General features: G+C 40.3%; 3 protein-coding genes across 3 annotated transcripts; all 3 read left to right on the top strand.

Moving 5' to 3' along the window:
• Positions 1–2,130: 2,130 nt before the first annotated feature.
• Positions 2,131–3,207, top strand: LOC308106226 (zona pellucida-like domain-containing protein 1; the record flags this gene model as incomplete). Its single annotated transcript, XM_080457282.1, has 1 exon — positions 2,131–3,207. One exon carries the CDS (start codon positions 2,131–2,133, stop codon positions 3,205–3,207), a length of 1,077 nt encoding a protein of 358 aa, XP_080313408.1.
• A 12,043-nt stretch (positions 3,208–15,250) lies between these two features.
• On the top strand, positions 15,251–16,393 carry LOC308106225 (zona pellucida-like domain-containing protein 1; the record flags this gene model as incomplete). Its single annotated transcript, XM_080457281.1, has 1 exon — positions 15,251–16,393. The coding sequence occupies one exon, from the start codon at positions 15,251–15,253 to the stop codon at positions 16,391–16,393; it is 1,143 nt and encodes a 380-aa protein (XP_080313407.1).
• Positions 16,394–21,544: 5,151 nt separating this feature from the next.
• On the top strand, positions 21,545–22,606 carry LOC308106224 (zona pellucida-like domain-containing protein 1; the record flags this gene model as incomplete). Its single annotated transcript, XM_080457280.1, has 1 exon — positions 21,545–22,606. The coding sequence occupies one exon, from the start codon at positions 21,545–21,547 to the stop codon at positions 22,604–22,606; it is 1,062 nt and encodes a 353-aa protein (XP_080313406.1).
• Between the last annotated feature and the right edge of the window lie 765 nt (positions 22,607–23,371).

The following is a 23,371-nucleotide window of genomic DNA, read 5'->3' as shown; positions in this document are numbered from 1 at the left end:
CATAGAGCTATTTGAAAATAGCCGATCTACAAGCTCACAATGCATCGCATTGCAACACATTGTGAGCTTGTAGATCTGCTATTTTCAAATATTAGTACTTTTACTTTTGGTAGGCTACTTTAAGTACATTTTTATACTAATACTTTTGTGCTTTTACTCAATTTTGAATTCCGGACTTTTATTTGTAACCGAGTATTGATACTTTTACTTAGGTAAAATATCTGAGTACTTTTCCCACCATGCACTGACCGTTGTACGTCGAAGCATAAATTGGTCGTTACTGGATGGATTGCAGCTGCTACTTGAGAGAGACAGACTGCTTGAGATCGCTAAACATTAATCTGCTAGTTAACAAGAGAAATGACACTATCCAAAAGTATAAAGCAGGGGTCTTCAACAGGGGGTCCGGGACCCCTAGGGGGTCCTCAGAGTTACTACAGGGGGTCCGCCAAATCTTTGTGTGTTATCTTTTTTTTTTTTTTACCTTAACCACTTGAACCCTGGCATCCCTTTTCTGAGGAGAACTTTAGCCAAAAATAGCAGATCTACAAGCTCACAACGCCTTGCACTGCGAGGCGTTGTATAGATCGGCTATTTTTGGCAAAGAGATATAGGTGTAGAGGGGAAAAAAGAGCAGACCAAGTAAACAAAAAAAGTTTAATCTGAAACACAATTTTATACAATATAGTGGGGGTCCCTGCTTCGTCTCTCTCTCAGCTAGGGGGTCCTTGGCCTGAAAACGTTGAAGACTCCTGGTATAAAGAGTATAAAAGATATGTGTAAAAGATTTGTGACAGTGCTGAAAACAGGGCATTTAAAGATGAATTTGGACACATTGGACAGCAGCAGTGCGTTCGGAAATTGCGCACCAGAGCGCACTCGCCTATTAGTTTGTATTGGCCAGTGTGCTCATGAGTTTCTTAAACCTGGTGTCATCAATGCAAAGCCGTTGTGTTTCATCGGCTACACACGTTTTGGCTGTTTGCAAGCCAAGGAATATAATTTTAGACGGCAAGATGAAGCATGCATGGTACCAGGCAAGTTATAAAGTTTAATAAGCATCTTTTCAAGTGGGGATATATTCTCTATGGACATTATAGCTATAGGACTGTCAGTCCATATTTTAAAATGAAAATCATAAAATCATTATCAAAATAATGTATTTTAATATAAAACATGGATCCACCGCAGCTGCACATGATTGTCCATCCTACATAAACAACGTGTGTGTGTGTGTGTGTGTGTGTGTGTGTGTGTGTGTGTGTGGCATTGCGGGGTTCTCTCGGTCCGACCCGCGCCAGGTGTTCCATACAGTAGCGATCCAGATAAATATCAAACATTTTTGAAAATGATTTTGACGATGTCAAAAAAGGGGGGAGGGGGGGTTCACCCGAGGGGAGGGTTTTTCACTCGAAATATCAAACTATTTTGAACGTGATCGGAGTGGCCCCGATCGTCTTGTGAGCAACTCGGGAGGGTTCAGATTGGATCTTTGAACCCTCACACTAGACGATGTTTATGCCCGAGTTTCGCCCCCGATCTAGGCTGGGGTAGACACGCCCCCCCGATACTCGTGAGGGTTGTTTTTTAGCCCGATTATCTCGTAGTGTATTGCCACCTTTAGTTGAGTTGTAGCAGGTTCCATTATACACGTGTTATTTCTTGCCATGGTTACTGGCAATAGTTGTCTATTGGAAATTGTATGAATGTATTCATCATTTATTTTATGTTTCTGTAGGTCTGTGCCACCCCCACCCCCAACACGTGTGGCACTCAGTTTACAGACACACGTTTATGCTCAAAGGACCTCAATGGAAATCAACCCAATAAAACTGGGTTAATGTACTTAACTGTACTGTAATATCTATATTTTGAAAATAATATGCTTCAGATTCCAGGTTGTTGCCCTCAGGGTATGAATCCACGCTGCCACCCTTCTCCTTAAAATACAATGCAATTGTTAACATACAGTAGCTGGGTGGTTCAACCTTCTTTTGAGCCAATCGCGGCAAAGGAGACACTATAAAAGACTCCTGAACACCCATCACCAACATCAACCTGCGTTTGCCTTCAGAGCTGACTTAAAGGAGGTATCCAGTCACAGGGGCGGAAAGCCTGCTGTAGAGCAAGATGAATTTTCACATTCTTTTAATCGTTGCCACCATCATAGGCAGAAGTAGTCAGCTGTCATTGAGTGACTGTAATACATTGGGAGAAGCACGGCGACCAGAAGTCACTGACATCGAGGTGACATGTGGCACCGACTCCATCGGTCTGGCAATCCAAGCCTGCCCCGTCGTCTACACCGGCTACAACGAGTCACTGATGATCGTGAACCATCATCCGGAGGCAGTCTGCAGGGGAACCCTGGATACATCTGTCACTCCACCCGTGGTGCGTTTCAACTTCCCCTTGAACAATACCCATGCCTGTGGAAGTCACTTCAGGACGACCAGCGCTGCCGGCACAGGAGTGTTCTCAGACTTCTCCAACATCCAGACAGTCAACGTCAGTGGCATTGTGCGATCCTCTGATCCCACCACAGGGACAATCACCTACAATGCTGAGATAAAGTATTATTACTCATGTGCCTACCCCTTAGAGTACCTGATCAACAACACCCAGATCGATGTGTCAGCTTCCTCTATCGCAATAAAGGACAACAATGGCAGCTTCATCAGCACCCTGCGCATGGAACTGTTCAGCGATGAGGGGTACACGAGCCCCCTGGTGATGCCAGAGAATGGAGTCGAGCTGAGGACCAACATCTACGTGGAGGTTAAGGCCACTAACTTGACAGGCCAGTACAACGTACTCCTGGACCGGTGCTACGCCTCAATCTCCCCGCTTCCCAGCAGCTCCAGCTTCTTCAACCTGTTTGTGCCCTGCAAGGTTGACCAGCTCACCAACATGATCCAGAACGGCATGAGCCAGAGCGCCCGCTTCTCCTTTCTGGCATTCCGCTTCATGGAGCAGCAGAACGAGACCGTCTCCACCTACTACCTGCACTGCGTCACCCGGCTATGCGAGGTCAGCACCTGCAGCACCTTCCTGCAATGCAACAACCGGAGAAGAAGAAGAAGCACGGAGGGTGAGGACTTTCCTAACCTCCACACCATCACCTCCACGGAGATCGTCACCCAAGAAAATTACATCAAAGGCACCACCTCCCCGGAGATCGTCACCCAAGAAAATGACATAAAATGACATCAAAAGACATTATGAGAATTCGTCTGCTGGGCTTAGTGCTGCTGGTTTAGCCTTCGTGTGCATGATAATGGGGGTAAATACTGTCTTTTGAGGTGTACCATATCGGCCAGCTTGTTTAACTTTTCTGGTGGAGGACAGGGCTAAATCACATTGTATGTGCAATCGTGCATTCAGTATAGTGCAAGTCGATAAAGCACAGGCAATTGTAGGAGTAAATGTTAGTGTTTTTAATAGCAAATGCACTGAAAGTGTTGAAAATGCATGTATGCGCTATGTAAGCTGTTAAACAAGAGGAAGACATGGTAGTTGCTTGAAATAGGAAACTCTATCAAATAAAGATGTTTTTCCCCCACATACGTTTCATACTTTTTGAAATATTGAACTTAAATTGTATAATAGAAGTCAACAGGGCTCTGATTGGGCCCAAAGGTGATGACTGACATCACAGGCTGCTCACATGAAGTCTGAGATCCACATGGGAACCAAAAAGAAACATGGCAGAGGCATTTTTGCACTTAAAGAATTGATTGCCAGCTACAGTAGCCATTATTCCACTGTCTTCCTATATGTTTCATTGATGCGTCTCGAGCTTTTGACAGGATTAACCACTACAAACTGTTTCAAAAGCTGCTTGATAGAGGCACACCTAAACACATTGTGCATATATACTGGTGTTTTGGTATGCAAATCAGAAAATGCAGGTCAAATGGGGTAATGTCACATCTGCCCATTTTTCTGTTAGCAATGGTGTACGACAAGGGGGGATTTTGTCTCCCGTTTTGTTCAACGTTTACATGAATTATCTATCCATTGAGTTAAATAAGTGCAATACGGGCTGTCTTATACGTAACTCTATCATCAATCACCTTATGTACGCTGATGACCTGGTCCATACAGTGGAGGGTTACAGCAGCTATTGAAAGTTTGCCCAAATTATGGCAATAATACCAGACAGAGTGCCAGGAAATCAAGTACCTTGGCCACATTTTTACTGACAATCTCCATGATGATAGAGATATCTCTAGGCAGTGCCGCATACTTTATGCCCAGGCCAATATGCCGCTTTGCAGGTTCAGTATGTGTTCTGATCCTGTCAAATGTGCACGTTTTAAAGCATTCTGTACTCCCATGTATACAGCCTTCCTGTGGTGCACAAACAAGAAGGGTAGCGTGCGGAGGCTTAAGATGGCATACAATGATGCCCTGAGGATACTACTCCAAGGTCACATAGATGGCATAGAGCCAGTCACTTGTTGAGGCTCTCTTAAGACACTCCATGTATGGTTTCATGTCTCGCCTGGATGAGTCCCGGAACAGTATTATTGAGGATATAGTCAATCCTGGGAGGAGCCGTCTCCGGTACTCGTCCAGGCTAGGTAAACACTGGAGAGTCAGCCTCTTAGCCTCTATGCATGATTTTAAGTTTTTGTAATGTATTGTTGTTTATTGTGTGATGTGTTTTTATGTCTTTATTTTGTATGTACTCTATGGCCCCACGGTGTGTCTGGAATAAAGTTTTAAATTACTTGAATAACTGAATGTCAAAAATGCCTGTAAGAGTGTCTGGGTGTTTGTACAGAGCTAATCTCGCAGACTACTGGACATCCAAATGTCCTTGTCACTTATTCACACCTGTTCAATACTTTTTGAAATATTTAACTTTAACTTTTTTATATAACTTAAGTCAGTGAGGCTAGGATTCTCCAAATTTGGCCACGGATGACGTCATCGGCTAGCCTCTTTCAGAGCCAGGCCGACTATGAGGTTAAGTGAAGGGCGGTCAAATCTGGCTGAAGCACTGGCCAAATGTGGAGTCAAATGTCATAGATATATTATTGTTGGTTGCTGGTTTGCTGTTGATTCTGTCTATTTTTTTTTTGTGTACAGTAAATGTTGTCTTAATTGTCAAAAAACAATAACAAAATATTGAAAGAGATAAAGATGATCCCTACTGGACCTAATTATAACCTTCACTTAGTTGAGTTGTAGCAGGTTCCATTATACACATGTTATTTCTTGTCATGGTTACTGGCAATAGTTGTCTGAATTTTATGAATGTATTCATCATTTATTTTATGTTTCTGTAGGTTTGTGCCACCCCCACCCCCAACACGTGCGGCACTCAGTTTACAGACACACGTTTATGCTCAAAGGACCTCAATGGAAATCACCCCAATAAAACTGGGTTAATGTACTTAACTGTACTGTAATATCTATATTTTGAAAATAATATGCTTCAGATTCCAGGTTGTTGCCCTCAGGGTATGAATCCACGCTGCCACCCTTCTCCTTAAAATACAATGCAATTGTTAACATACAGTAGCTGGGTGGTCCACAGAAATTACAAATCCATCCACTCCACCTACTACATTGACGATGGTAGTTACAACGGGGCAGTTTAACGTCATTCCCAGGACACACACACACGGACGCACACACGCACACACGTCCGTCCGTCCGTCCGTCCGTCCGTCCGTCCGTGTGTGTGTGTGTGTGTGTGTCCGTCTGTCACCAGCTAATCTCCAGCACCGTTGGCCCGGTCGCTCCGAAACTGTGCACACACACTCCCTGCTGGATGCCAATTCAGAACCTCTGCCCCAAATCTTTCACATGGGCCTGTTATAGCGCCACCAGGAGGCCGATTTGTGCAAAACCCATTTTTTTATATTACTCCTACAAATTTTATCCAAACGTCATGCAAATCGGTACACAGTATCACTATAGTCATGTGATCAACACGGATCTGTCCGATTTCCCATATTCCATCCTCATTGCCTAAGTTTGGCTTCCAAAGTTTGCAGGATTGTCCGTTTTGAACAAAAAGCCTCAAAGTATACACACAGCTTGGGATTTCCGTGAAATTTCACACGCACATTCCCACTAGGCCGAGGAAGAAATGCCACCCTTCTCACATTGGCCTGTTATAGCGCCACCAGCAGGTCTAATTTATCAAAAGACATTTTTGGAACAAAATGCCTCAAATCATGAATGCAGTGTCAATGCAAGAATAAATGGCACGGTTGGCACCCTATTCACATTGGCCTATTATAGCGCCACCAGGAGGCCAGAATAACGTACCTGACCTGGCGGAGACCTGTGCTCCGAGGAGCACTTTTTCTAGTTTTGTATGTATTCTATGGCTCCACGGTGTGTCTGGAATAAAGTTTGAATTGACTTGAATAACTGAATGTCAAAAATGCCTGTAAGAGTGTCTGTGTGTTTGTACAGAGCTAATCTCGCAGACTACTGGACAGCCAAATGTACTTGTCATAAGGCTCACACAAAGTATTATTCACAACTGTTAAATACTTTTTGAAATATTTAACTTAAACTTTTTTATATAATGTAATTCTCCAAATTTGGCCACGGATGACGTCATCGGCTAACCTCTTTCAGAGCCATGCCGACTATGAGGTTAAGTGAAGGGCGGTCGAATCTGGCTGTAGTACTGGCCAAATGTGGAGTCAAACGTCATAGATATATAATAGATGAATCCATTAAATTTCCATATGGAGTTAGTTTTAGTTTCTCTTCTCTCCTGAATAATGTTGAATGGAAGAAAAACAAAGTGAGTGGAATACTCACTTTGGACTAGCATATTCATTATAAAGATGATCCCACATATATATGTGAATATATATATGTATATGTATATGTATATATATATATATATATATATATATATATATATATATATATATATATATATATATATATATATACACATATACATATACATATACATATACACATCTCTGCTGTCCAGCCTGAACCTGCTAACTCCAAAACGCTCATTGTTCAGGAAACGAAAAAACAAAATAGTTTTTCAGGAAATGAAGAAAACCTTATATTTTTAAAACAAAGCAATACTGCCTCATCAAAGTTGGTATAGTGACTTTATATATTGTTAGATACTTGCATGTGTCATTATATTATCAACACTTTACCCAAATCGCGGGTAAATCAACACTTTACCCAGCGCAGGTGGAGATAGTTGTTTCAGACGAGCAGAAATCAAGCTGAAATGGAGTTAGGTGTCCAAACAACAATAGCTCCACTCGCTGCTGAGGGAGAGGTTTCAAAAGGGTACAAATTCCCAAAAGCTAACAATGGATCTCCAAGCTCACAATGCATCACAACAACGTGTGAATTAATGCCCTGATGCTTCATGACACTTATTATAGGCCTACAATAATAAACAGGACTTTAAATATTACAATAACTTATGCAAAGAGGTAGTAGTACTAGCGCGACAGAAATGCTATGAACGCCTTTCTTCTTGTCACATTGCTCTCCTCATTAAACACTTCATAGATTTTAGAAATATAATTACTTGTTTTCATAACATTAGCGTCAGTGCTAAGTTTGATAAACAGGTACACTGCATAGTTTTAACAGATTACGGGGAGTTTGTTACGTGATCCTCCTCCTGGCTCACTGCGCAGCGTGCTCTACTCATGCTGTTAAAAGGCAGCACTGGAGAGGTGAGGGGGGAGTTGTTTGTTTTTGACGGACAGTTTGAGGATCCAATGGAGTTGGGAGTTTTCGTCAGAGGCGCTTTTTAATACTTTTCATTGGTTCAAATGTTTTGATTTTTTACACAGACGTAAAGGGTGTTCAATAGCATTGATTTATGAAAAAAAAAAAAAAGATGAAAATGGAGTTAGGGACCAGTCAAAATTTACATAAGGGGGGGCATGGAGGAAATGTATGTGCCCTGATCTAAAATGCCATGACCCTCCCTTTGACACAAAAAAAAAATCAATGACCCTCCCCAAGTGATTACAAAAAAAAGAGTAACCCTCCCCGCCCAGAAGTGTCACGATATATTGTGTCACGATATAGCCTATCGTGGTATTAAAATGTGATGATAGGTATTGTCATGATGTCATACTGTATCGTAATATTTTTTTAATTGTTTTTTTAATACAAAAAAAACACTTTCTTTTTTTTTGCCGGTGAAAGTTAGGAGTTTTTACTGTATGATATGAAATGTAAAGCTTATCATAATCATAGTAATTATTAATCATGTCCTCCATCATATTCAAGGTATTTTGGAGAGAAATGAAACAGACTCCAGTCAGTCACTTTCAGTTTAAAGCCCAACATCATGTATCGTATTGTGAAATTCTTGACACCCCTAACCCTCCCCATCAAATACAACATGACATTTAAAACTGATATGTCCAATGTTTTGCTTTCCACATTGATTAGAACATTGCTGTAGTGTAGTCAGTCTTGCTAAATGCACAGTGTATCTGTAGTAGTGGTAGCAGAATGGATAGTGTTCTCATCTTACATGTGGGAAACCCATTGAATCCTGGTCAGATTGAAGAAAGTTGAATATTTGGTAACCATTAGTTTAAAACTTTTGTCACTCTGCCCTTTTAATTATCAACTACAGTGACTACAACTACACTGTTGCCTACATAAAACAAATTAGGCTATCAATTATGGCCTGATGCTTCTGGTTTTACTTGTGGAGCTAGGCATATATACACAACTGTCCATATAGATCCACATTAATCACATGCACAGAATTACTTCAAATGATTATGAATATCCAGTTATAGTAGGCCTATTTATAATGCATCTCTCCAATAACGCCTGTTGAAGTTTTGCTTAATTGTTCAACCACCATCGTTAAGACGCTGAATAGATTTGACTGGGTCGTTCACACTCGCTGTGCGTTGATGGCTTGTTAACGACCGTCATTGATTCTAAATAGACACGGTGTTACTTGATTTGAATTCTTTGTATCCTTTGAAATGGAGAGGGGTCATTGACCACTGTTCTGCTGTACTAAAAAGGTACATAAAAAACGGACTATTTTATCAATTCAAAATTGCATGACCCTCCCTTGGATTCAAAGTAAAATTAGCTGACCCTCCCTTGGACCAAAATTAGAAAGGCATGACCCTCCCCTATTTTCCTCCATGCCCCCCCTTATGTAAATTTCGACTGGTCCCTTAGCTGGTTCGTCCCGGACACCGACGATATACATATACATATACATATACATATACATATACATATACATATGTATGGAAGTCCATAGGTCCAAAAATTAAATAATAAATACCACAATGAAATAAATAATAAACACAATGATATAAATACAAAATACAATTAAATAAATACAAAATACAATTAAATAAATAAATGTATTTATTTATTGTGTATTTTTTTTATATATCATTGGGTTTTCTATTTATTTCTTTGTGGTTCTTATTTATTTCATTGTAACTTTTAATGTCAACCTATATATATTACATGATGCCACTTTTAGCTATTTAATCAAGTCCATTGGTCCAAAAATTAAAAAATAAATATCGCAATGAAATTAATAAAATCCACAATGATATAAATAAAAATACAAATAAATAAATAAAAAATACAATTAAATAAATAAATGTATTTATTTATTCTGTAATGTTTTTTATTTTATTGCGTTTTATATTTATTTCATTGTGACTTTTAATGTCAACCTATATATATTACATGTTGCCACTTTTAGCTATTTCATAAGGTACATTGGTCCAAAAATGTTATAACAAATACCACAATGAAATATATAAAAAACATCATGATATAAATAAAAAATGCAAATAAATAAATAAATACATTTATTTATTTTTTAGTGTTTTTCATTTAATTGTGCTTTTTATTTATTTATTTTGGTATTTATTAAATGGGTTTTTTATTTCATGCCGTCTTTTCAAAAGAATGGCTTCCATTTACCCAATCATGGATTTCATGCTGTCTTTTCAAAAGAATGGCTTCCATTTACCCAATCATGGTTTGACATCGCCGTCTGTCAATCAACAGGAACGGGGCGGGACCATAGGGCGGGACCTATTTGCTGATTGGGTAATCCCTGGCTCTGGATTACTTTGGTCTGTCTGTAAAACTGAAGCCAGCTCCGCCATTTTTAAATCCCACTGAATATCACTAGTGTTTTTATCTGTAGATAAAGTAGGCCTATTATAATCGATTTGTAGTAAAAGTTATAAAAGTTATGGCATATGTGAATGAGAATGACTTGAGGGATGTGATGTTTACTTTAGATTAGATAGTTGTTGTTTTTTTCGCAGACCCCCCGAGGACCCCCCCCCGCGATTTCCTCCCTCACTAAAATGATAGCCTACTTACTTGTTAATGTTTTTTTTTCTTCACACATTTGGTAAATAGATAGAGAGAGAGAGAGAGAGAGAGAGAGAGAGAGAGAGAGAGAGAGAGAGAGAGAGAGAGAGAGAGAGAGAGAGAGAGAGAGAGAGAATGAATAAGGTGTCAACGAGGTGGTCAGCAGTGTAAATGGCTCTTACAATTTAAATAAGGCTACAATGACCAGTTACAGATACACTTCATCCACCTGAAAGGTGCAAATAGTTGCTAGGCTACTATACTTTTTGGGAGGGATGTTCAGCAATAAAAATGACCAAAAAAATGACAGTATCAGTATGCTCAGGTTTAAAAACGTGACAGTGCTTACAGACAAATTATATGCTCGGCTTGATTAATAAGCTAAATTGAAAAAAGAAAGAAAAAAACAGATTACAGGACAACAATATCAGATATCCCCATCATGCAAGAATAAAGACAGTAAACTCAAATAGCATTCAATGTGGGTTAATAATGAAAAAATATGTAATCAGTTACTTCAACTTGATTATATGCAAGTATAAAGACCGTAAAACTATATATACATTGGGGGTGGTTAATAAGGAATAATACAAATGAATATTTGATGGGGCGCTGGGTCCGCGGAAGTTTACAAAATTGTGGAGGGGGTCCTTTGGTCCTATAAGGATGGGGACCCTTGAAACCCTTGAGACACGTGATATAGGTATGTGTAAATATGTAGATAATTTGTTTACTTGATTGATCTCCTTTCCCCCTTGCACCCCCACCCCCTTCTTTTTCTTCCCTTTATTTTTTTCTATGGAAATAATATGATGGGAACTATGCACAAAAACAAATTTCACCCACTTTTTAAACCTGTGATGTGACAATAAAGCTGATTATCACGTACCTGAGATAAGATATAATGTCATGTAAGCAGAGACAAACAGTTCACACAAATTCCCACTGCAAATGAAAGAGGTGCCTCTTTTTCCAGTGTACAGATTGTCTATCAGTGATATATATTAATGTATTCGGCTGTTTGCTTGCTTACAACAATAATATCTATCTCTTCCTATGACATAGCTGTCCTGTGGTTGCAAAACAAACCACACTAGACCCCAGGGTTCTCACAGACATTACTAATTTACCCTCAGAAAAGAAAACAATTATGTATAACAAAACATTTTAAAACATAAAATAAAGACAAAAACAAACCATATATATCTGGATACCCTCTGAACCTGCTTATTTTCTTTGGTTACCAACTTTTCATTTTATTTTTTAAAAAGCTTTTCAGAGGGGAGAGACATTACATCACATCACTATATATGGGCAAACAGTTCACACAACACACACTATCATAAAAAAGCATATATTTTCAGTACATTGTACATAGATCAGTCAGTGATCATTAATGTATTCATGTACTCTATAGTTTGCCTGCTAGAAATAGGGACATTCTCTTCCTCTGATCTGGTGGTCATGTGATTGTAAAACAACCCAGGCCGCTTCTTAACCCCTTCACCAGACCCCCGGGTTCGCATAGGCATTAAAGGAAAGGAACACCCACGATGTATGAAACAATATTTTTTAAATAATACAATTAAATGAAATGAAAACCAAAACAAATCATAATTATGTTGTTGGATACCCTCTAATTCTGCTTATGGAAAAAAAAACTGGGGAAAAAAGAAAATAAAGTAAAAACAAACATGCTTGAACCTCCTTATTGAACATTCAATTTAAAATGTTCATTCTCTGATACCGATATACAGGTGTTCAACCTGGAGTACAGATTTAACCTTCAGGGCCGCTGTAAGTAATGTTTAACACTGGCATTCTCTATCTCAAGGGTCCCCATCCTTATAGGACCAAAGGACCCCCTCCACAATTTTGTAAACTTCCGCGGACCCAGCGCCCCATCAAATATTCATTTGTATTCTTCCTTATTAACCACCCCCAATGTATATATAGTTTTACGGTCTTTATACTTGCATATAATCAAGTTGAAGTAACTGATTACATATTTTTTCATTATTAACCCACATTGAATGCTATTTGAGTTTACTGTCTTTATTCTTGCATGATGGGGATATCTGATATTGTTGTCCTGTAATCTGTTTTTTTATTTCTTTTTCCAATTTAGCTTATTAATCAAACCAAGCATATAATTTGTCTGTAAGCACTGTCACGTTTTTAAACCTGAGCATACTGATACTGTCATTTTTTTGGTCATTTTTATTGCTGAACATCCCTCCCAAAAAGTATAGTAGCCTAGCAACTATTTGCACCTTTCAGGTGGATGAAGTGTATCTGTAACTGGTCATTGTAGCCTTATTTAAATTGTAAGAGCCATTTACACTGCTGACCACCTCGTTGACACCTTATTCATCTCTCTCTCTCTCTCTCTCTCTCTCTCTCTCTCTCTCTCTCTCTCTCTCTCTCTCTCTCTCTCTCTCTCTCTCTCTCTCTCTCTCTCTCTCTCTCTCTCTCTCTCTCTCTCTCTCTCTCTCTCTCTCTCTCTATTTACCAAATGTGTGAAGAAAAAAAAACATTAACAAGTAAGTAGGCTATCATTTTAGTGAGGGAGGAAATCGCGGGGGGGGTCCTCGGGGGGTCTGCGAAAAAAACAACAACTATCTAATCTAAAGTAAACATCACATCCCTCAAGTCATTCTCATTCACATATGCCATAACTTTTATAACTTTTACTACAAATCGATTATAATAGGCCTACTTTATCTACAGATAAAAACACTAGTGATATTCAGTGGGATTTAAAAATGGCGGAGCTGGCTTCAGTTTTACAGACAGACCAAAGTAATCCAGAGCCAGGGATTACCCAATCAGCAAATAGGTCCCGCCCTATGGTCCCGCCCCGTTCCTGTTGATTGACAGACGGCGATGTCAAACCATGATTGGGTAAATGGAAGCCATTCTTTTGAAAAGACAGCATGAAATCCATGATTGGGTAAATGGAAGCCATTCTTTTGAAAAGACAGCATGAAATAAAAAACCCATTTAATAAATACCAAAATAAATAAATAAAAAGCACAATTAAATGAAAAACACTAAAAAATAAATAAATGTATTTATTTATTTATTTGCATTTTTTATTTATATCATGATGTTTTTTATATATTTCATTGTGGTATTTGTTATAACATTTTTGGACCAATGTACCTTATGAAATAGCTAAAAGTGGCAACATGTAATATATATAGGTTGACATTAAAAGTCACAATGAAATAAATATAAAACGCAATAAAATAAAAAACATTACAGAATAAATAAATACATTTATTTATTTAATTGTATTTTTTATTTATTTATTTGTATTTTTATTTATATCATTGTGGATTTTATTAATTTCATTGCGATATTTATTTTTTAATTTTTGGACCAATGGACTTGATTAAATAGCTAAAAGTGGCATCATGTAATATATATAGGTTGACATTAAAAGTTACAATGAAATAAATAAGAACCACAAAGAAATAAATAGAAAACCCAATGATATATAAAAAAATACACAATAAATAAATACATTTATTTATTTAATTGTATTTTGTATTTATTTAATTGTATTTTGTATTTATATCATTGTGTTTATTATTTATTTCATTGTGGTATTTATTATTTAATTTTTGGACCTATGGACTTCCATACATATGTATGTATATGTGAATATATATGTGAATATATATATATATATATATATATATATATATATATATATATATATATATATATATATATATATATATATATATATACAATTATATAATTGTTGGTTGCTGGCTTGCTGTTGATTTTGTCTATTTTATTTGTTTTGTGTATATGTTGTTTTATGTGTCTTAATTGTCAAAAAAACAATAAAAAACATATTGAAGGAGATAAAGATGATCCCTACTGGACCTAATCATAACCTTCACTTAGTTGAGTTGTAGCAGGTTCCATTATACACATGTTATTTCTTGCCATGGTTACTGGCAATAGTTGTCTATTGGAAATTGTATGAATGTTTTCATCATTTATTTTATGTTTCTGTAGGTCTGTGCCACCCCCACCCCCACCCCAACACGTGCGGCACTCAGTTTACAGACACACGTTTACCCTGAAAGGACCTCAATGGAACTTAACTCAATAAAACTGGGTTAATGTACTTAACTGTACTGTAATATCTATATTTTGAAAATAATATGCTTCAGATTCCAGGTTGTTGCCCTCAGGGTATGAATCCATGCTGCCACCCTTCTCCTTAAAATACAATGCAATTGTTAAAGGTTCGATGACATTCATTTTCACTTTTTTAATTTGTTATGTTTTTTTTGGGGTTTTATGACCTCAATTACACCCAAAAAATCTGAACTTTGAACATTCAGTGGATTTTCTGTGGTCTGGGGTTTTCTGAATAATTAGGCTGAAAAGTAATCTGAGCTTGGCCCTTCGACAGTGAGGTCACAGTCGATTAATCCCGCCCACTCTCCTCCTCGCCCCTCCCCTATCCTTTCCTTTGGGGGGGGCGGAGCAGAGGCGATGATTGACAGGCAAAATCCCTCACCAGCGACACCCGCAGGCAAAGATTTATTTTTTCATTGCAGTTGAAAAGGCTTTAGAAATGTGAGACAAAAACACCTACAGTGAATCACTGGAGTGGAATTTTCAGTTAAAACTTTTTGTACACGTTTGAAGGACCAGGACAAAGACTCTGAATGTGGTGTAAACATGAATGTCATGATACCTTTAACATACAGTGGCTGGGTGGTTCAACCTTCTTTTGAGCCAATCGCGGCAATGGAGACACTATAAAAGACTCCTGAACACCCATTACCAGCATCAACCTGCGTTTGCCTTCAGAGCTGACTAAACGAGGTATCCAGTCACAGGGGCGTAGAGCCTGCTGTACAGCAAGATGCATTTTCACATTCTTTTAATCGTTGCCACTATCATAGGAAGAAGTAGTAGTCAGCTGACATTGAGTGCCTGTGGTGCAATGGGAGAAGCGAGGCGACCAGAATACACTGACATCGACGTGATATGTGGCACCGACTCCATCAGTCTGGCAATCCAAGCCTGCCCCGTCGTCTACACCGGCTACAACGAGTCACTGATGATCGTGAACCATCATCCGGAGGCAGTCTGCAGGGGAACCCTGGATACATCTGTCTTTCCACCCGTGGTGCGTTTCAACTTCCCCTTGAACTATACCCATGCCTGTGGAAGTCACTTCAGGACGACCAGCACTGCCGGCACAGGGGTGTTCTCAGACTTCTCCAACATCCAGACAGTCAACATCAGTGGCATTGTGCGATCCTCTGATCCCACCACAGGGACAATCACCTACAATGTTGAGATGAAGTACTATTACTCCTGCGCCTACCCCTTAGAGTACCTGATCAACAACACCCAGATCGATGTGTCAGCTTCCTCTATCGCAATAAAGGACAACAATGGCAGCTTCATCAGCACCCTGCGCATGGAACTGTTCAGCGATGAGGGGTACACAAGGCCCCTGGTGATGCCAGAGAATGGAGTCGAGCTGAGGACCAACATCTACGTGGAGGTGAAGGCCACCAACTTGACAGGCCAGTACAACGTGCTCCTGGACCGGTGCTACGCCTCAATCTCCCCACTTCCCAGCAGCTCCATCTTCTACAACCTGTTCATAGCCTGCGAAGCTGACCAGCTCACCAGCATGATACAGAACGGCGTCAGCCAGAGCGCCCGCTTCTCCTTCCCGGCATTCCGCTTCATGGAGCAGCAGCACGAGACCGTCTCCACCTACTACCTGCACTGCATCACCCGGCTATGCGAGGTCGGCACCTGCAGCACCTTCATGCAATGCAACAACAGGAGAAGAAGAAGAAGCACGGAGGAGGATGAGGCAGCCGACTTGTCCCACCTCCACACCATCACCTCGCCGGAGATTGTCACCCAAGAAAATTACATCAAAGACGGCCAGCATAAATCACATGATGAGAATTCGTCTGATGGGCTTAGTGCTGCTGGTTTAGCTTTCGTGTGCATGATAATGGGGATACATACTTTCTTTTGAGGTGTACCATATCGGCCAGATTGTCTAACTTTTCTGGTGGAGGACAGGGCTAAATCACATTGTTTGTGCAATCGTGCATTCAGTATAGTGCAAGTCGATAAAGCACAGGCGATTGTAGAAGTAAATGTTAGTGTTTTTAATATCAAATAAACTGAAAGTGTTGAAAATGCATGTATGCGCTATGCATGTAAGCTGTTAAACAAGAGGAAGACATGGTAGTTGCTTGAAATAGGAAACTATCAAATAAAGATGTTTTTTCCCCCACATACGTTTCATACTTTTTGAAATATTGAACTTAAATTGTATAATAGAAGTCAACAGGGCTCTGATTGGGCCCAAAGGTGATGACTGACATCACAGGCTGCTCACATGAAGTCTGAGATCCACATGGGAACCAAAAAGAAACATGGCACAGGCATTTTTGCACTTAAAGAATTGATTGCCAGCTACAGTAGCCATTATTCCACTGTCTTCCTATATGTTTCATTGATGCGTCTCGAGCTTTTGACAGGATTAACCACTACAAACTGTTTCAAAAGCTGCTTGATAGAGGCCCACCTAAACACATTGTGCGTGTATATACTGGTGTTTTGGTATGCAAATCAGAAAATGCAGGTCAAATGGGGTAATGTTACATCTGCCCATTTTTCTGTTAGCAATGGTGTACGACAAGGGGGGATTTTGTCTCCCGTTTTGTTCAACGTTTACATGAATTATCTATCCATTGAGTTAAATAAGTGCAATATCAATCACCTTATGTACGCTGATGACTTGGTCCATACAGTGGAGGGTTACAGCAGCTATTGAAAGTTTGCCCAAATTATGGCAATAATGCCAGACAGAGTGCCAGGAAATCAAGTACCTTGGCCACATTTTTACTGACAATCTCCATGATGATAGAGATATCTCTAGGCAGTGCTGCATACTTTATGCCCAGGCCAATATGCTGCTTTGCAGGTTCAGTATGTGTTCTGATCCTGTCAAATTTGCACGTTTTAAAGCATTCTGTACTCCCATGTATACAGCCTTCCTGTGGTGCACAAACAAGAAGGGTAGCGTGCGGAGGCTTAAGATGGCATACAATGATGCCATGAGGATACTACTCCAAGGTCCCATAGATGGCATAGTGCCAGTCACTTGTTGAGGCTCTCTTAAGACACTCCATGTATGGTTTCATGTCTCGCCTGGATGAGTCCCGGAACAGTATTATTGAGGATATAGTCAATCCTGGGAGGAGCTGTCTCCGGTACTCGTCCAGGCTAGGTAAACACTGGAGAGTCAGCCTCTTAGCCTCTATGCATGATTTTAAGTTTTTGTAATGTATTGTTGTTTATTGTGTGATTTTGTTTTTATTTCTTTATTTTGTATGTACTCTATGGCCCCACGGTGTGTCTGGAATAAAGTTTTAAATGACTTGAATAACTGAATGTCAAAAATGCCTGTAAGAGTGTCTGGGTGTTTGTACAGAGCTAATCTCGCAGACTACTGGACATCCAAATGTACTTGTCACAAGGCTCACACAAAGTATTATTCACACATGTTCAATAATTTTTTTAATATTTAACTTCAACTTTTTTATACAATGTAAGTCAATGAGGCTAGGATTCTCCAAATTTGGCCACGGATGACGTCATCGGCTAACCTCTTTCAGAGCCAGGCCGACTATGAGGTTAAGTGAAGGGCGGTCGAATCTGGCTGAAGCACTGGCCAAATGTGGAGTCAAACATCATAGATATATTATAGATGAATCCATTGAATTTACATATGGAGTTAGTTTTAATTTCTCTTCTCTCCTGAATAATGTTGAATGGTATATGTATATATATATATATATATATATATATATATATATATATATATATATATATGTATAATAGTTGGTTGCTGGCTTGCTGTTGATTCTGTCTTTTATTTTTTCGCGTATTTGTTGTTTTATATTAATTGTCAGAAAACAATAAAAACATATTGAAAGAGATAAAGATGATCCCTATTGGACCGAATTATAACCTTCACTTAGTTGAGTTGTAGCAGGTTCCATTATACACATGTTATTTCTTGCCATGGTTACTGGCAATAGTTGTCTATTGGAAATTGTATGAATGTATTCATCATTTATTTTATGTTTCTGTAGGTCTGTGCCACCCCCACCCCCACCCCCACCCCCACCCCAACACGTGCGGCACTCAGTTTACAGACACACGTTTATGCTCAAAGGACCTCAATGGAAATCACCCCAATAAAACTGGGTTAATGTACTTAACTGTACTGTAATATCTATATTTTGAAAATAATATGCTTCAGATTCCAGGTTGTTGCCCTCAGGGTATGAATCCACGCTGCCACCCTTCTCCTTAAAATACAATGCAATTGTTAACATACAGTAGCTGGGTGGTCCACAGAAATTACAAATCCATCCACTGCACCTACTTTATTGACGATGGTAGTTACAACGGGGCAGTTTAACGTCATGCCCAGGACACGCACGCACGCGCGCACACACACACACACACACACACACACACACACACACACACACACACACACACACACACACACACACACACACACACACACACACACACACACACACACACACACACACACACACACACACACACACACACACACACACACACACACACCACTCGGAGGATGATTGAGAAGATGTTCACAGCTATAGAGTTGGACATCAGGTGCTGATGCGTTTGAAGGAAAACCATGTCAAGGCTTTACGCTGAAGAGATGTGGACAAGGCCCGTTTCCTTAGATCACACACACACACACACACACACACACACACACACACACACACACAGGATGGTTCACGCCACGGATCGATACCCAAACTGTGAGAACATGTTTAGGCCATGACACCAGGAAGTGAGGAGGAGGAGGGATGGGTGGGGCGGGAGAGAGAGAGAGAGAGAGAGAGAGAGAGAGAGAGAGAGAGAGAGAGAGAGAGAGAGAGAGAGAGGTGTGAGGGAGGAAAAGGCGAGACAGACAAGGGGAAAACAATAGGTGAGGAAAAAAAGGCGAGTGGATCAGAGAGGAAACTAAAGAGTGTGTGTGTGCGTGCGTGCGTGCGAGAGAGAGAGAGAGCTTGCCAGTGAGATGTGTAGTTAAATAGCCACATGAACCTTAGCATCCCTACTTGCTTGTGCGCCTTGAAATGTTTGTCTTGACTGCAGATATACAGTTTGGATTTCAAAAGAAACACGGCACAGACCTATACATTTTTGCACTTAAAGAATTGATTGCCAGCTACAGTAGCCATTATTCCACTGTCTTCCTATATGTTTCATTGATGCGTCTCGAGCTTTTGACAGGATTAACCACTAAAAACTGTTTCAAAAGCTGCTTGATAGAGGCACACCTAAACACATTGTGCGTATATAGTATACTGGTGTGTTGGTATGCAAATCAGAAAATGCAGGTCAAATGGGGTAATGTTACATCTGCCCATTTTTCTGTTAGCAATGGTGTACGACAAGGGGGGATTTTGTCTCCCGTTTTGTTCAACGTTTACATGAATGATCTATCCATTGAGTTAGCGTACATCACCTGATGTACGCTGATGACCTGGTCGTCCATACAGTGGAGGGTTACAGCAGCTATTGAAAGTTTGCTCAAATTATGGCAATGATCATGAAATAATGCCAGACAGAGTGCCAAGAAAACAAGTACATTGGCCATATTTTTACTGACAATCTCCATGATGATAGAGATATCTCTAGGCAGTGCCGCATACTTTACGCCCAGGCCAATATGCTGCTTTGCAGGTTCAGTATGTGTTCTGATCCTGTCAAATGTGCACGTTTTAAAGCATTCTGTACTCCCATGTATACAGCCTTCCTGTGGTGCACAAACAAGAAGGGTAGCGTGCGGAGGCTTAAGATGGCATACAATGATGCCCTGAGGATACTACTCCAAGGTCCCATAGATGGCATAGAGCCAGTCACTTGTTGAGGCTCTCTTAAGACACTCCATGTATGGTTTCATGTCTCGCCTGGATGAGTCCCGGACCAGTATTATTGAGGATATAGTCAATCCTGGGAGGAGCTGTCTCCGGTACTCGTCCAGGCTAGGTAAACACTGGAAAGTCAGCCTCGTAGCCTCTATGCATGATTTTATGTTTTTGTAATGTATTGTTGTTTATTGTGTGATGTGTTTTTATTTCTTTATTTTGTATGTACTCTATGGCCCCACGGTGTGTCTGGAATAAAGTTTTAAATGACTGAATGTCAAAAATGCCTGTAAGAGTGTCTGGGTGTTTGTACAGAGCTAATCTCGCAGACTACTGGACATCCAAATGTACTTGTCACTTATTCACACCTGTTCAATACTTTTTGAAATATTTAACTCTAATTTGGCCACGGATGACGTCATCGGCTAGCCTCTTTCAGAGCCAGGCTGACTATGAGGTTAAGTGAAGGGCGGTCGAATCTGGCTGAAGCACTGGCCAAATGTGGAGTCAAATGTCATAGATATATTATTGTTGGTTGCTGGCTTGCTGTTGATTCTGTCTATATATTTTTTTGTGTACAGTATATGTTGTTTTATGTGTTTTAATTGTCAAAAAACAATAAAAAAATATTGAAAGAGATAAAGATGATCCCTACTGGACCTAATTATAACCTTCACTTAGTTGAGTTGTAGCAGGTTCCATTATACACGTGTTATTTCTTGCCATGGTTACTGGCAATAGTTGTCTATTGGAAATTGTATGAATGTATTCATCATTTATTTTATGTTTCTGTAGGTCTGTGCCAACCCCACCCCCAACACGTGCGGCACTCAGTTTACAGACACACGTTTATGCTCAAAGGACCTCAATGGAAATCACCCCAATAAAACTGGGTTAATGTACTTAACTGTACTGTAATATCTATATTTTGAAAATAATATGCTTCAGATTCCATGTTGTTGCCCTCAGGGTATGAATCCACGCTGCCACCCTTCTCCTTAAAATACAATGCAATTGTTAACATACAGTAGCTGGGTGGTTCAACCTTCTTTTGAGCCAATCGCGGCAAAGGAGACACTATAAAAGACTCCTGAACACCCATCACCAGCATCAACCTGCGTTTGCCTTCAGAGCTGACTAAACAAGGTATCCAGTCACAGGGGCGGAAAGCCTGCTGTAGAGCCAAGATGAATTTTCACATTCTTTTAATCGTTGCCACCATCATAGGAAGAAGTAGTAGTCAGCTGACATTGAGTGCCTGTGGTGCAATGGGAGAAGCGAGGCGACCAGAATACACTGACATCGAGGTGATATGTGGCACCGACTCCATCAGTCTGGCAATCCAAGCCTGCCCCGTCGTCTACACCGGCTACAACGAGTCACTGATGATCGTGAACCATCATACGGAGGCAGCCTGCAGGGGAACCCTGGATACATCTGTCACTCCACCCGTGGTGCGTTTCAACTTCCCCTTGAACACTACCCATGCCTGTGGAAGTCTCTTCAGGACCACCAGCGCTGCCGGCACAGGAGTGTTCTCAGACTTCTCCAACATCCAGACAGTCAACGTCAGTGGCATTGTGCGATCCTCTGATCCCACCACAGGGACAATCACCTACAATGCTGAGATGAAGTACTATTACTCCTGTGCCTACCCCTTAGAGTACCTGATCAACAACACCCAGATCGATGTGTCAGCCTCCTCTATCGCATTGAAGGACAAAAATGGCAGCTTCATCAGCACCCTGCGCATGGAACTGTTCAGCGATGAACAGTACACAAGCCCCCTGGTGATGCCAGAGAATGGAATCGAGCTGAGGACCGACGTCTATGTGGAGGTGAAGGCCACTAACTTGACAGGCCAGTACAACGTACTCCTGGACAGGTGCTACGCCTCAATCTCCCCGCTTCCTAGCAACTCCACCTTCTTCAACCTGTTAATGCCCTGCGAGACTGAACAGCTCACCACCATCATCGAGAACGGCATGAGCCAGAGCGCCCGCTTCTCCTTCCCGGCTTTCCGCTTCCAGCATCAGCAGAACGAGATAGTAGGTGGAGACCTAGTCTCCACCTACTACCTGCACTGCATCACCCGGCTATGTGAGGTCAGCACCTGCAGCACCTTCATGCAATGCAACAACAGGAGACGAAGAAGAAGCACAGAGGATGAGCCAGCCGACTTGTCCACCACCATCACCTCCCCGGAGATCCTCACCCAAGAAAATGTCTTCAAAGGCCAGACTAAATAACATGATGAGAATTCGTCTGATGGGCTTAGTGCTGCTGGTTTAGCCTTCGTGTGCATGATAATGGGGATACATACTTTCTTTTGAGGTGTACCATATCGGTCAGGTTGTCTAACTTTTCTGGTGGAAGGGCTAAATCACATTGTTTGTGCAATCGTGCATTCAGTATAGTGCAAGTCAATAAAGCACAGGCGATTGTAGAAGTAAATGTTAGTGTTTTTAATATCAAATAAACTGAAAGTGTTGAAAATGCATGAATGCGCTATGCATGATAGCTGTTAAACAAGAGGAAGACATGGTAGTTGCTTGAAATAGGAAACTATCAAATAAAGATGTTTTTCCCCCACTTACGTTTCATACTTTTTGAAATATAGAAAATTGTATAATAGAAGTCAACAGGGCTCTGATTGGGCCCAAAGGTGATGACTGACATCACAGGCTGCTCACATTAAGTCTGAGATCCACATGGGAACCACATTCCTTACAGTTGTACTAGTTATATTGTATTAACATACTCTAAAAAACAGATGTACTAGTTAAATTGTATTAACATACTCTAACACAGTGTTTATCAACCCTGGCAAACGTCCCAATTTTGGGCCGGGGCTACTGCTGAGGTGTGCCGCGCCGTTTGAAGAAGGTTTGAAAAAATATCATTAAAAAAAAAAAAAAAAAAAAGAAATTAACAATAATAATAATCAGGCATGCAAACAGCCCTGAGGTGAAAAGGGTGACAACATGCTGTTTTTTTTCGGGTCAGGTGTCACA

Source organism: Gymnoscopelus braueri (genome assembly GCF_963280865.1).
Source record: "Gymnoscopelus braueri genome assembly, chromosome: 18".
Lineage (NCBI taxonomy): Eukaryota > Metazoa > Chordata > Actinopteri > Myctophiformes > Myctophidae > Gymnoscopelus > Gymnoscopelus braueri.
This window is presented reverse-complemented; position numbering and strand designations above follow the sequence as displayed.